The sequence below is a fragment of the Exophiala oligosperma genome (assembly GCF_000835515.1).
Source record: "Exophiala oligosperma strain CBS 72588 unplaced genomic scaffold supercont1.5, whole genome shotgun sequence".
Taxonomy (NCBI): domain Eukaryota; kingdom Fungi; phylum Ascomycota; class Eurotiomycetes; order Chaetothyriales; family Herpotrichiellaceae; genus Exophiala; species Exophiala oligosperma.
The window spans coordinates 685892-699987 of record NW_015622822.1 but is presented as its reverse complement, the minus strand read 5'-3'; the positions used below and the strand labels follow the sequence as shown (position 1 = coordinate 699987).

Below are 14096 nucleotides of genomic sequence, written 5' to 3'. Positions count from 1 at the left end.
CGCCGGTGAACAATCAGGATAACCGATGAACTCGAGTCCATGAGCTTGATACACTCCGCATGAATCGGTGTGATACAAGAGATGAAAGGCACTCATAGTCTCCATGTTGCTCCATTTCGACAAAGGACTCATCGCTTTGTACCTCATCGAGGTGCAATTGAGAGCCAAGTGGCCGTGTCTCGAACTGCGCAGCCTCGGTATCTCACCAGCTGCGTCGTGGGCGGCCTCATTCGTAGTACAATCATACCACTCGAGGCTTCTGGTCGAGCAAGTCGCGCACTACCTGTAACCACACAAGTCCCGATCGATCGGCCGGTGCTCTATGATGCTTGATACTCAGAAGCCCAATGATCCTGAAGATCGTTGACAATATCAACGACGGGCCAACCTGTGTCGTTGCTGGATTTGAGGAGAAATGCCACCAGTGCTTCCTGATGGCGTCTTTGGCTCAGATACCTCCCACCTGGCCCAGTAGATTAGCCTTGGAAGTACAGTAACTCAGTGGAAGGACCCACAGAAGGCCAAAGGTCCATATGCATTGACACGCGCCGAGTCGTCATCGTTGGTCCATGCCAACCCACATATGACAAGAGCTTGTTCCTCAGCGAAGGCGAAGCTCCGGCGGCTGATATGCCCACCAAGTGGAAGAGGGTCGTGTAAACTCAGCAGGATTTCAACCACAGATCGATATTGCTGTGCAGCCACTAGAATCAGAGGTGTCGGTCAGCATCAGAAACTTGACTTGTGGGATCCGCTGCTACCCCAACTTACCGTGCCACGGTCTGAGCATCCAAAGGGACAGAAATGGATTACCAGATTTGGCTGCAGAACTATACGATGCAAAACTCGGTGTGAGTTCTGCCTTCCAGGCCACAAATTCTGAGTTGAGGGTACGCCATGTGGCTTGCCGGCTTGCTGGAAGACCCTGGAGATGAGGCTCGATGAAACAGAAATTGATGACTTTGGCCAGGAGGTAAGTTATACGGTTGGGAAGTGAAACATCATAAGGGTCGGTTTCCAGATGACTGTGGAAAATCTGACCCATGCGGACTCTACGACGCCGCATAAGACCAACGGTGATCTCTTCTCGAAGATAGTTCCAGGCACCAGCTTGCGATATGCCTCTCTCGGAGAAATTGATCGGCTCGCTCACTGCATATGAATAGGCCCCCAGAAGATGGCTTTCTATCCGAGAGCCTCCTGCAAATAAGTCAGCGAGATTTGGACCCTCCTGCAAGGCAACAATGTACCATTGATGATCTCATATGACCGGAGCAAGCAAGTTGCAGCTAATTTACTGCCCTTGAGCGTTGTGTCTGGAGACTCCATTGAAGACAAAAAGTCCTCCACACAGGCGTCGTGGAAAGCGCTCGCGATCTCGGCGATCGACCCATTTACCTTACTCCAATGACAAGCAGAAAAGGCTACAATAGCTTTGAACAGGATCGGCACTTGCAGCGCTGTTTCGACCACCAGGGTGCCAAAGGTCCTTTCGGCATCATTCAAGTCATACCACGGAGCAAGAACGGAGATGTAATGGGCAAAGGCCTCGGCAACCTCGGGATCCGTGAGAGCTTTTCCAGGGTCAGACGAGGCCAGAATTTGGAGCCGGCCCGTAGTCAGAGTCGAAGTCTGCGTCTCGATTTCAAGTGACGGCGAGTCCATAGCTCTCAGGTGGTTATCCACTGTCGTAGAGCTTGGTGTATCGCGACCCGCTGACAAGGTCGTATTACCGAATATGAAGCGGATTGCTTTGTCCGGTCGATGGCATTCTCGACCGCCGACGCGGCATCTTCCACAGATTGGACGTTCGCCGTCGCCTTCCATTGACATCAGCAACAGAGAAGGGTGGTAGAGAGGGAGGGCAAGCACAGCCGTACACTTGATCTTACGTTTGAGACATGTTGAACTACGAATGGCCCGCGTCAATCACAGATACTTGCCATATGTTCAGGTTACGAACCAAGCTGGTAGATAGACATGTCAGCAGGTCGGTAGACGAGCCGAGCATGAACTCACAGTTTGGTGGAGCCGCTCTCGGCATGAAGAACAGCTGGGTACTTGCTGGGCTTCGTCACCAGCTAGCACATGGTTGATATGGCCTGATTCAAGTCAGGTCTTGTGTCGGTATTGTATTAGGTGAATATTTATCGATGTCTAGAAAGAGATGTAGCAGCCCCCCCGATTTGCTGGGCCTCGCTTTAATTGCCGTTATGAGAGACAGCTAGCTACGGCGAAGCATAGATGGACTCGCCGCATAATTCTTCAACAGGCAAAGACTTCGAGCAGCGAATCCAAAGCTTCATCTTGCCCTCCACCTCCAGATTCCATCAATATGATGGTCCTGAGAGCCTGCGAATTCTTCAGAGAGGGCTTAGTGTGCGCACTCGAGCCCGACTGCAATTCTCGGCATCCTCAATGAGACAGAAGTTGCCTTACTTTCCTTTGAGCCTTGGTTTACTTTTGACTGTCGACAACTAGCTATTTACTCTTGTATGGACGCAGTGTATCTAACAATATCCTGGATCATACTACCTGTCTTCTTGGCAAGTGTCCTACGTGTTTAAAATTGGGAGGAAGACTTCAAGGGCTCTGACTAAAGTCATAGCTGTTCCCAAAACCCCGATGCAGGTACCGCTTCACTGCTTCCTCCTCTGGAATGAAATCCGCTCGGATGTCGAGGTCTTTCTCGGCCTCTACCAAAGATCGAACGCCTTCGCCGAGCTCCAGGCGCATTTGATTTCGATACCACGGCGCAAAATGAACTTGACTCGTCAGCACAATGTCGCACTGGTCAGGACGCGAGCTTACTCATTGCCAACATGATGCGGAATTCCGGGGTCAAGTTCGGCATTCCAGCGTGCCACAGCCTGAGATCACGGATTATGAGTGATCCCTTTGAAATCGTGGGTTGCATGGGAGCCAAAACTGCACGTCGCCTCTCCAGCAAAGCCTCTTTAATCCTGCCACTTGCACGTTCCCCATGAGCGCCTTCCTGGTCGTCAACGCTGGTCGTGTTGTGTGTTCCCAACCATAGCTCTGTTGACCCGTTGTTCGGATTCATGTCCACAAGTCCGACATTGACAACCAACGCAAAAGGATGTGAAGGATGTCTGAAGTCCGAGTCTGCATGAACCGGCTGCCTTTGGGGTACGTCGTCTTCGGTTGCCGGCATCGCGGTGTTTCCCGACATAAAGGTCAATTTCGGCCGTGGACCCAAAACCGAAGAGGTAACCTGGGTCGCAAGGGAATCTGTCCATCGTTAACGGGCGTATAACCCCATGAAAGCATCGACTTACTGAGAAATATGGTCGGCTCGAAGTGGGCTCTAACAGGAGGTGCGTCTTGTTGAAGGTTGCCCTTGGTGTAGTTGAACGGACTGCTGTCTCCTGCGTTGCGAAGTGTGACGGCATCTTCTTTCATCTTGGCGTTCAATTTGTCGAGCACATCGTGATTGATGGCATCCTTGATCACGACCAGACCGTCCTGGAGGACACTTCTTACAGCAAGTTCTAGGTTTCGCTCGCTAAGTCGGCCGGCTTCTACCTCAGCTTTGCTTGGTGAAACAACCACCGGAACTCTGTTTGTGACTTCGAGCTTTGCGGTAGTCATTGATCTAAGCATAACCTTGGCCACCACAGATTGACGGATGGACGATCTCAACATACTCATTCACTATCAGCATCAGTATCAACTTCTCCTGAAAGATCTCGCTGCAGCCACTTCAGCCCTGGTCTTATACCTGTGTCCCCCTCCCCGGTTCACAAATTCCCACCTTTGCCGAGACTCGGGATAAGCTTCCCAGGGAGGCGATGGTTGCCGAATGACTTCGGGAATGAACCCCATCAGCCCTTCTTTTTCGGGTTAGCCTTCTTGACATCAAGCCACAAACCTGGAGGACCCTCCATACCTCGATCGCGTGGTAAGGACACCACAGCTATCGCCTTCGGCTTTGCGATGCCTACTTGAGTATATCTGGCGGCAATGTCTAGCACGAGAGCCAACACGGTAGCATGGAGACCTAACCTTGACCTCCCCATGGAACCAGAAATCTCCACGTCCAGATGCCCCGTCGCCCGTATATAATCACGCCTACAAAGACCTCGTCAAGCATTCTAGGACCGGGTTTCAGTTATCAATGCCCTATTCTTGAACTCTGCATTGTGGCCATTTTCAACATGCAATTTGATCCCAGCCTTCCAAAAAGCAGCACATCATCGCCCGCATCATTCGCCTACAAATCTGTGCGAGAACGATGGCCAACAATTGTCACGAATGCCATTAAAGATGTCCAACGTCAAATTGACCAATATGAACGCAGCAATCCGAAGATTGTAAGACAGGGCATGCAAATTGTTGCGGAGCTGGAATGTCTAAAGCAAGAAATGCATCAAAACTGCACGCTTTCTCCATTGCCGGATGAAGAAGGAGAGCTTCGTGGTGATGTCGCCATCTACAATCAGGAGCTCCAAGACCGAGGGGCGCAAAGTGCAACTGTGGGGGTACGATGGCATGAAGTTGAGTGGCTATTCAGCGAGTGCTATCTCTATCGACGACTCTTCGGATCGTTCTCGCGTAGGACATTGTGGGAAACGTATGATGTTTTTCAAGAGCAAAAGAGGGACGCATTCAAACAGTCCAAGAATGCTGTCCTGGAAATGGCGGCGTACTATGTCAATGTGACCGAAAATATCGGATGCGACAGCGGGACTGTGTTATCCCCTGAAGCAGTCGAGAGGAACAGGGCCGTTTTCTCGGACATGATGCAACAGTGCCTTTGGGGCAACGCGACGGACCTCAGCCTTCTCACCACGCTCACCTACGAGAACATTCAGCAGCTCCAGGGCAGTGAGGTATTCAAGCGTCGACGCGACAAAGTTTTGGTGAATGACCTAGACCGAGCCTTCGATCTCCTCTGGCAGGCAAGGAATCAGGGCGAAGAGCATCGGACGGTGGACTTTGTGTTGGACAATGCTGGATTCGAGCTCTTTGTGGATGTTGTGGTGATATGCTATCTCCTGAAGAGCGGGCTTGCGACAAACGTGAAGATGCATGCGAAAAAAATCCCGTGGTTCGTCAGCGACGCCACTCCGACAGACATCGAGCAACTGTTCGACATCATTCAACGGCCTCTAGACTTCTTCAAAGACTCAAATGACAGTGGGTCAGGGGATTTTGCCAAGATGTATGATGAGCAGCCGCAACATTTGGAAGTCCTTCATGGCGACCTCCGTACTTTTCGAGCTGAAGGACGGTTGGCGTATCAGACTAGCAACTTCTGGACTCAAGCTGGGAGCTTCTGGCGACTTCCCATATCCAATACCGGTCTTTTTGCCGAACTGAGAAGCTCACTCCTCGTTGTTCTCAAAGGCGACCTCAACTATAGAAAGCTCGTTGGCGATGTATGTGCCTCCCCAACGCCGACCAAAATATGCCACATTGACTGACTACCACAGGCTTGTTGGGACCCGACCACACCGTTTCAAGAGGCTTTGGGCCCTCTCGGAAAATCTTCCAAGCTCAACATTCTCTCCTTGCGCACTTGTAAAGCGGATGTGGTTGTCGGGCTCCCTCCGGGTAAAGACGAAGAACTCCGCTCGTTGCCAGAAGGCGGCGGCGAGTCTGGTTCAAGGGCATGGGCTTTGGACGCGTCGCGTGCTGTTATGCAGTTCTCCAAAGGCCGATAGATTACCGTAATGTCCTGCTTCATGCGTGGATCGAATAAAGGGAGGAAACTACGCTCCGACAAGGAATTGTCAAGGATCTCAATCTCTAATCTAATGTACATATATCCCATGACAATACTTCTCTACCCTCGTAACATATTGGAAGAAAGGTTTATCTTGTCATCAGGGCCACGCAACTTTCCTTCTGACTCGTTCATGGGTAATTTCGAACACACAGTCTGACTTTACCTTGCAGCTAGTCGTCCGTTGACTCTCCTTTCGTGCTTGCTCCCGAATTTTCACGCTTGACACGAGCTATGCACCTATTGTAGTTGCCAGGCGCTTGCACCGTGAGACACGGTGGCATTTTCAATCTTGATTAACCATCACTGGCTTTCGATATGAACACTGGAATTGACAATTGTCTTCGTTTCTCCTCCAGCTGCCCGTACCGAAGCTTTTCTTTGAACGTCCTCCTGCATCTGAACGAATGTAGACGAGGGTTGGTAGTGCTGTGAACGCCAGGCATACTTGATGTCATTGTACAGCTCATCCACCTCCTCCAAGCTGAGCCCCTACACGCAAAATTGTCAGTAAAGAGCTGATCCGCCTGATGACGTGAATGGCGAACCTTGGTTTCGTAGACTGTAAAGAAAACGTAGACCCAACAGAGACAGCAAAAGCCGCCCCAGATGAAGAATACCTTGGAGCCTAGATCTCTGCACGTGCGATCTCAGTTAGCAGACGCATCATCTGAAGGCGCAAGTCAACGCGGAGCTCCTACGCATTTCCGGGACCACTGCTGACGAGGAAAGGCGTCGAATATGCAATGGCCCAATTGAGCAGCCAATTCGAGGCAGTCGTCATTGACAAACCCTTGGCTCTGGCTTTCAAGGGGAACTGGTCGACATGTTAGAGGCAGTGAAGCGGCAGTTGGTGTCGGAATACTTACAATCTCGCCGGTAATAACCCAGGCTGCGGGACCCCAGGAGCAAGCGAAGAAGAATATGTAGATGCAGACAAATGCAATCAGAGCCTTGTTGGCAGCGACATTGTCCGGTAATGCTGTCCCAACACTGGCGACTATCATTTGACTTGTGGCCATGCCCAATGCTCCGAACATGAGGAGCCTTCGACGACCCCATTTCTCCACGAGCCACAGTCCAGGTAGGGTCGAGCAAATGTTGACCACGCTGGTGATGACAGACACGGTGAACGGGTTCTCCAGGCCAGAGTTGGAAAAGTAAGATGTTCCATAGTAGAATATAAAGTTGACGCCCGTCAACTGCTGCAGCGCCTGCAGGAAGATGCCAGTAAGTAGCCTCTTCCGAATGGGTTTCTTGATGCAAGAAAGATACGACGCCTGTCCGAGTGCGAGCTCAAATTCGTGGTTGGCCTGTATTTCGGCAACTTCCTCCTGGATACTTGGGTGATCTTCCGGCAGTCTTCGAAGGCGAGCTAGGGCTTTTGCCGCTTCTTTGGGCTTCGCGACTTTGATCAGGTACCGTGGTGTTTCGGGCAGTAGAAGCATTCCCACGACAAGAATGATGGCGAAGAGGAACTGAACGGCCACAGGGATGCGATAGCACCCAGTATCATGTCGATCTTTCGTGGCATTATTCACAATGGCAGCAAGGAAGAGTCCGACGGTGATGGATAGCTGGTAGCAGCCAACAAGGGTGCCACGGATCCATTTTGGGGCCGTCTCAGACTGGTACAGCGGGATAGTTGCAGAAAGCAAGCCAACACCGCCGCCTGCGAAAAATCGTCCGGCTGAAAAGAGCGGAATAGAAGTCGCAGCCACTTGCAGGATGACACCAAAGGCGAAGACACAACTGTTCAAGATCATGGCCCAACGTCGTCCAAGGTAGTCAGCCGCCGGAGCGGAAAATATAGCCCCGAAGAATGTGCCGGCCGACAAGATCGACACGATCTCAGATTGCTGGGCGGTGTTGACATCAGGTAGGTGATCGACTGGATTGATGTAGCCGGTCGAGAAGAGCTCTCGCCATTTTTTCATGGCAAGGATTCCACCAATAATACCAGTGTCATATCTGAGCAAAATCTGTCAGTCTTCGCTCCTCTACCAGATATGTGTCGATCGCATACCCAAACAGCACTCCTCCGGATGACACAAACAGGCCAACAAGAATGGCAGGCACGGCAGAGCCTGGTACATCGGCGGGTTTTAGGCTCAGAGTCCACATTTTTTTGATGTGCAGTGTAGGGTTAAGGGAAAATTGTACAACCATGCGATGGAAAACTCGGGATACCTACGACCAGTCTCGCAGCTTTATAGAAGCTGGATGGGCGAGACCAGACTTTGATACACCACGGGGTCTCCGTTCGCCCCGCTTCCGCCCCACGGGCCTGCACATCTGGATATACCTGTCGAGATACTCGTTACTGAGAAACTCCTCGAAGGCAGTCGCCTAAGGAATATACAGCATGTTGCTGTTTGGGGATCCACCTCGGCTTCGGCTTCGGCTACCTAATACGGAAGCCACAAACATAACCTAGCCTGAAGATGGTACTGAGCCACTAGTCCAACAGGTTCTTGAAATCCTTGACAAGAGTTGTTCGAATGCGGATAATGTTACGCCCTACCAGGAATGAGGAAGACATATAGTTATGGCTCTAACTTCTCGGCAATCGGGAAAGATTGCCATGTTGGGTGGTAGTCATCCATGCTCGTGAGTAGTTACGACTCGTGATCCTAGATCTATACAGGTTGGACGAGGCCATGCTTGAATTTGCATTGATGAAGGAGCTGTGCTTGTGGACTCTATCGACAGTCGCAGGTATATATATATGAACAGTGCTCAGCTATCATGACAGTGTCAGTTCAGCTAGCAAGTCACTCCTCGGCCCCCAATATCCCTCGGATCCATTAGCAACGGAAGCAGCATGATTTTGCCAATATTACTTTCCTGCATACTGCTTTACCCCATACTTCAGCCCATATACTCTTATTTCCGAGATGCGCGTGGGCTTCGACAGTTTCCTTCTCCATCGTATGCTGGGTTGTCGAGTCTCTGGCGCATCGGACATGCAATTCGGAAGAAACACTATCTTGCTGTTCACAATGCCCACAAGGCACTTGGCACGCATGTGCGCATTGCCCCCAACCACATTTCTATATGTGACCCGACCGCGATGAATGAAATCTACGGGCATGGCGCAAATCTACTGAAAGAGGGATGGTATGACGGCGGAGCGCGGACCTACCGTAACATGGGTGATACTCGCGACAAGGCTGAACATCAAAGCAAGAGGAAGAAATTCGCCCACGTCTTTGCGCAAAAAACCATCGTCGGTCTGGAACCAATGGTCCACAGCATGGTGCAAACTCTGAACTCCGAGATCGACAAAAGAGCGGCGTACGGCGAGACCATTAACATGCGCCGCTACCTGAACTATTTCACCATCGACCTCATCTCCAAGTTGCTCTTCGGGGAGTCGTTGGGGTGCATGATTCGAGGCAACGACACTGTAGCGGCCGAGACGAAAGATGGCAAGGTGTACGAGACCGCCTTGATCGAAGCGCTTCATCGGTCCATGAGCGTCAACACCTGTCTAGGCATGGAGGCGCCGCTACTACCGTACACCACGCGCCTCTTCGCCTGGCATCCCTATAGGCGTGCTGGGTCCCGGTTTGAAGACATCGTGTATCACAACACCATGAAGCGGCTGCGCAAGACCGAGGAACAAGATGACTTCTTTGCCAAGCTCCTGGTCAACAACAAAGGGGAGGAGCTCAACTTGGAACTCGGCGAGATCCTGGCTGAAAGCGGTGTCATCATGAATGCCGGAAGCGATACGACGACCTCTGCGCTTACAAGCACGGTCTTTCTGCTGTACAAGCATCCTCGGGTACTGGCAAAGCTTCGTGAAGAGCTCGACGCCAACCTTGGCGACGTCGCCATACCAACATACGAAGCAGTTGCTAACCTGACATACCTCCGTGCGTGCGTTGAGGAGTCTCTTCGCCTTCGGCCAGCTCAGTCCATTGGACTACCACGCACAGTTCCTCCCGGCGGTCGTACGATCGCCGGCCGTTTCATCCAAGAGGGCGTTGCCGTCTCGGTTCCGACATATACCTTGCTTCGCGACCCTCGAGCGTTTGAGAAGCCGGAAACTTACAATCCGGATCGTTGGCTGACAGGCGACAGAGCCACAATGGCACGGTATCATCTGCCCTTCAGCGTGGGCCCCCGAGCTTGTATCGGGCGAAACATTGCCTACTTTGAGCAGCTCATCGTGATTGCGAATCTCGTGAAGAACTATGATTTCGAACTGCCATCCAGCGACTTTGAACTGGAAAACATTGAGCGCCTCAATTCCAATCCTGGAGAGTTGCCGATGAGAGTCAGAAGGAGGACGAACGGCGTGTGAACCACTGGATTGAAGATCATCACTAGCCTCGCCTGGTGATCCTCCACTTTCCCAGTATGCTCGTTATCCACATAGTTCTCCTTCCGTTCACTAATCCTGCATTGCCATTCGTAGACTTATGTAACTGCACACGGATACAAATATTCTATATAGCCACAAAACTGTTTTTTCATTCAGATTGATTCGATGCGTAGACATCAAACGTATTCTCCGTAGCTCGTCAAGGGCGGTAAACGCAGCAGGTAGTTGGGTTCCGGATCACGTGATGCCCACTTGGCCAACGGCTGCTATACAGTTGCTGCACCAGCCTCTGCGAGCACGCGGAGCGTAGGCCGCGGGCCTCCGGTACGATGGACTCACATGATACTGTAATCACTACCAAGACTGAGTCTGCAGCTTTCAACGTCAGGGAACGTGTTGCGACACGCCGTCATCAAAAAAGAGGGGAACAACCATTTGAAAGCCACCCTACGCGCCAGGATCCAGCTCATCCCCAGCTTACACGGTCTCTGAGAGAAGTGTCTGGATCCCTGGAAGTACACTATTCTATCAACAACGGGGGCTAAATTGAGTGAATCCTCCGCCAGGCAACTATAGTTGGGGCCTAACGGGGATCCGTTAGCCCGAACTGGCACCTAAGAACGGGCTATCGGACGAGCGCTCTCTGCGGCTCCCCCGTACTCTGCCGCGATTAAAGCAGCCTTCGCTCCCTTGCTTGAACGAAAGTGGTCATGGATGAAGCACTGTTCGTCGCATACACGATATATATATCTGTACGTTTGAGGCGGTTGTGCTTGTCTTTGTACTTGTTTCTCAATAACAACTGCTCACCCTGATTTCAGCAACTTCCCAAGTGACAATTGACCGTCGACTACTGATTGCTATTTATTACTCCATAAGGATTTTGAGTCCCTTTGAGCTTTACAAACCATTCCCTCAACATGCGCGCATTACGATATCATGGTATCAAGGACCTGAGACTCGAGCATGACGTGGGAGAGCCGGAATGTACAGAGACGAGTGTGAAGATTAAGCGTGAGTTTTTCTTTTCTGGCATCATCATTTCACGCCCATCTCGGACGCCCGTTCATCGATATGCCAAATTGGTAGTGCGAAATGCTAAGGCGTCGAGTAATCTTTGTGTAGCGGCCTATTGTGGTATCTGTGGGACTGACTGTAAGTATACTCATATACACATCTCTCTCTCTCTCTCTCTCTCTCTCTCTCTCTCTCTCTCTCTCTCTATTTGACTTATTAATCACTCACGTACAGTACACGAATATTCATCACCTACATTTATTCCATCAAAGGATGCACCACATCCTGTGACCAAGGAATCTATGCCCATAACCATCGGGCACGAATTTGTAAATGGTCCCCCCCTCTTCTGCTACTACTGCTACTTCTCTCTCAACCTCTCTTCCTGATCCCTCAATGTCTTTCTGAGGAGCTTTTCTTTGTTGTGCCATGACTTGTAGCGCACCATATGCTGAACCGCCACAGAGTGGTGAAATCGTCGAGATTGGATCCAAGGCGCGAAACCCCACGAACCTCAAAGTCGGAGACAAGGTCGCCGTTCAACCCACCATCGCCTGCTTCTCCTGCGGGCCCTGCCACGAAGGGGCCATCAACTGCTGCGACGGGGCCGGGTTCGTCGGCCTCAGCGGCGGTGGGGGCGGCATGAGCGACTTCGTCTGCGTCGACCCGCAGTTCGTGTTCAAGCTGCCGGACGGCGTCGGCCTGGACGTCGGCGCCCTCGTCGAACCGCTCGCGGTCGCGTGGCACGCCGTCGACCAGTACCCCGTCGGGCCCGGCACCCAGGCCATCGTGATGGGCGCCGGGCCGATCGGGCTGGGCGTGATCCAGTGCCTGAGGGCCCGCGGGGCCGAGACGGTCGTCGTCGTCGAGATGGCCGAGGAACGGCGGAACTTCGCCAGGCACTTCGGCGCAACCCACCTGATCGACCCGACCAGGGAGGACGTGGTCAGGGCGGCCAAGGAGATTTGCGGCGACGGGCAGGGCCCGCACGTGGCCCTCGACGCGGCCGGCGTGCCCGCCAGCATCAAGAGTGCCGCCTTGTCGGTGAGGGCCAGAGGGACGATTGTCAATCTGGCCATATGGGAAAAGGAGGTGGGTGTTTTTCTCTCTTTCTTTCTTTCTCTCTCTCTCTCTCTCTCACACACACACACCCACACACACACACACACACACAAATTGAAGAAGCCAAAAACTCGCTGACTAACATGATCGTGTAGGTACCGTTCCAACCCAACAGTTTGGTGTTTGGGGAGAAGAAATACGTCGGTGGTAAGTTTTTTTCTTTTTTCCCGTTCATTATTCTGGACTTGGGTTTGAACGAGAGTTAATTTTTTCTTTCACCAACTAAACTAACACCTTTCGAATTTTTTTTTCGTCGGAAAATTTAGTGTTGGGGTATCTTCAAAAAGATTTCGCCAGTGTGATCCGCGCCCTCGGAGATGGAAGCCTGAAGCCCGAGAGGATGATCACGAGCAAGATCAAGATCGACCGCGTTCCCGAAGATGGGTACCGGCCTCTGATCGAGGAGAAAGACAAGGACGTCAAGATCTTGGTGGACTGTAGAGGATGAGGTGAACGAGTTTTTTTTTTCTTACCGGGTCGGATCGCCAACGGAACCAGTTGTGTTTGCAACCAAATCGATAGGTCTACCAACCAAGGTATTTATCAAAATGACAAGATGCCGACTCCAACGTTTAATCAGAGCAAAACGAGACCCGACGAGACATGTTGCATTTTAACCGTACCATCGGCCTTCCAGACCGTGACGGAACATATGTGTGTGTAACGTGTGCCGTCATTGTCCATTCAACAATTCAAAGCTCCAGGCCATTCATCTTGCCCCATTTTCAGACCGATTTGTAGGAATGAAATTGAACCTCGGTGCCCGTTTCAATCTCAACCTCCATCTGTATGACGAACTGTCGGTGCTATACCTTACCTACGCCAAATAGGAGAGCCTACATGAAGGGGGTACGCGAGGTTCGTTGAGCAAAGAACAATCTTCATTTGTGATCTGTCCATTTCGTATCTTAGGGGTATGTAGGGAAGGAAAGAAACATGGGGGAAATACTAGGCCGTAGTACCTAGGCATCATCACCAACCCAAAGTCGGCTGGTTGGACACGACCCTTCAGCGAGAAGATCCTGACCGATCCGCAACAGCGTGCCACAAACGACTCCGTGGATATCTTTGGGGATAGAGCCTTGGATTTGTCGTTAGCAGGGAAGATCGTGCCATCCGTACAGCAAGTAGCTATGAGTGAGGCTGAATTGGGTCCGGAGGAGAGAAGAATTATGACGAAAAAGGTCCAGTTCGGGGACGAGAACAATTCGATGCTGGAGAAATCGGACCGCCACCATTTTCCACCCAAGTCCTTAGGGCTGGATCCTATGGGGACCTGAATGATGTTGTGGGAGCCGCAGGTGGCAACGGAGGTCGTCGGCCAAGTAGTTGAAGGGAGCAATCCATTCCGCAGAATGGGGACCACTTTGATCTCGGGAAATAGATCGACAATCTTAGAGACGTGGTGTTCCAGAAGGCGGTTCCTCTTCTCTCAATCTCAATAAAACGCTAAGATTAGTTCTGACTGTCTTGTAGTTCATGCCGTCAGATTCGCACTGTTTTCTCTGCTGGTTGTGGTGTAGCCAAATCAGGTCGCGAATGAATTGACTGACAGAAGGGAAAGAGGTTAGTAGATTCCGCCTCCACACTGGTGCAAAATGGTCAACAATATGGAAGACGTACCTATTTTGAGCGAGCCAGAATACAAACACCATCATTGTAATGAGAATAATCAAACCGATAATTATCCAGCCCAATGTGTTCTCGTATGCTCGGACGGCTTCGGCTGAAGCAATAAATGCAGAAAGTGGGAGAAGCTCCAGAACTAGAACCATCACCGCTGAGATAAATCCTTGCTGGCTTCTGATCCAACTGTATCTAGGTTCCCCATAACAATCGCGATAACCGTTCCGCTGGCGAGCCCTTCCACCTACA

General features: G+C 51.4%; 5 protein-coding genes across 6 annotated transcripts; 3 read left to right on the top strand and 2 right to left on the bottom strand.

Moving 5' to 3' along the window:
• Positions 1-320: 320 nt before the first annotated feature.
• On the bottom strand, positions 321-1827 carry PV06_05638 (uncharacterized protein; the record flags this gene model as incomplete). The annotated part of the gene is made up of 4 exons (XM_016406664.1): positions 321-463; positions 516-704; positions 772-1200; positions 1251-1827. 4 exons carry the CDS (start codon positions 1825-1827, stop codon positions 321-323), a joined length of 1338 nt encoding a protein of 445 aa, XP_016262268.1.
• Positions 1828-2335: 508 nt separating this feature from the next.
• Positions 2336-5782, top strand: PV06_05636 (uncharacterized protein). Its single transcript, XM_016406662.1, has 3 exons — positions 2336-2546; positions 2609-5402; positions 5457-5782. The coding sequence occupies exons 2-3, from the start codon at positions 4065-4067 to the stop codon at positions 5685-5687; spliced, it is 1569 nt and encodes a 522-aa protein (XP_016262266.1). The 5' UTR covers positions 2336-2546; positions 2609-4064; the 3' UTR covers positions 5688-5782.
• On the bottom strand, positions 2584-3612 carry PV06_05637 (uncharacterized protein; the record flags this gene model as incomplete). The annotated part of the gene is made up of 3 exons (XM_016406663.1): positions 2584-2765; positions 2812-3252; positions 3300-3612. 3 exons carry the CDS (start codon positions 3610-3612, stop codon positions 2584-2586), a joined length of 936 nt encoding a protein of 311 aa, XP_016262267.1.
• Positions 5783-8497: 2715 nt separating the features above from the next.
• PV06_05635 (uncharacterized protein) lies at positions 8498-10061 on the top strand (the record flags this gene model as incomplete). Its single annotated transcript, XM_016406661.1, has 2 exons — positions 8498-8505; positions 8561-10061. 2 exons carry the CDS (start codon positions 8498-8500, stop codon positions 10059-10061), a joined length of 1509 nt encoding a protein of 502 aa, XP_016262265.1.
• A 730-nt stretch (positions 10062-10791) lies between these two features.
• Positions 10792-12820, top strand: PV06_05634. 2 transcript variants are annotated; one of them, XM_016406659.1, is made up of 7 exons: positions 10792-10834; positions 10904-11096; positions 11208-11237; positions 11334-11428; positions 11565-12191; positions 12317-12368; positions 12488-12820. In XM_016406659.1, the coding sequence occupies exons 2-7, from the start codon at positions 11003-11005 to the stop codon at positions 12667-12669; spliced, it is 1080 nt and encodes a 359-aa protein (XP_016262263.1). In that variant the 5' UTR covers positions 10792-10834; positions 10904-11002; the 3' UTR covers positions 12670-12820. The 2 variants fall into 2 exon arrangements, with proteins under 2 accessions (XP_016262263.1, XP_016262264.1); XM_016406660.1 differs by lacking the exons at positions 10792-10834; positions 10904-11096 and having other exon boundaries at positions 11175-11237.
• The last annotated feature ends 1276 nt before the right edge of the window (positions 12821-14096 follow it).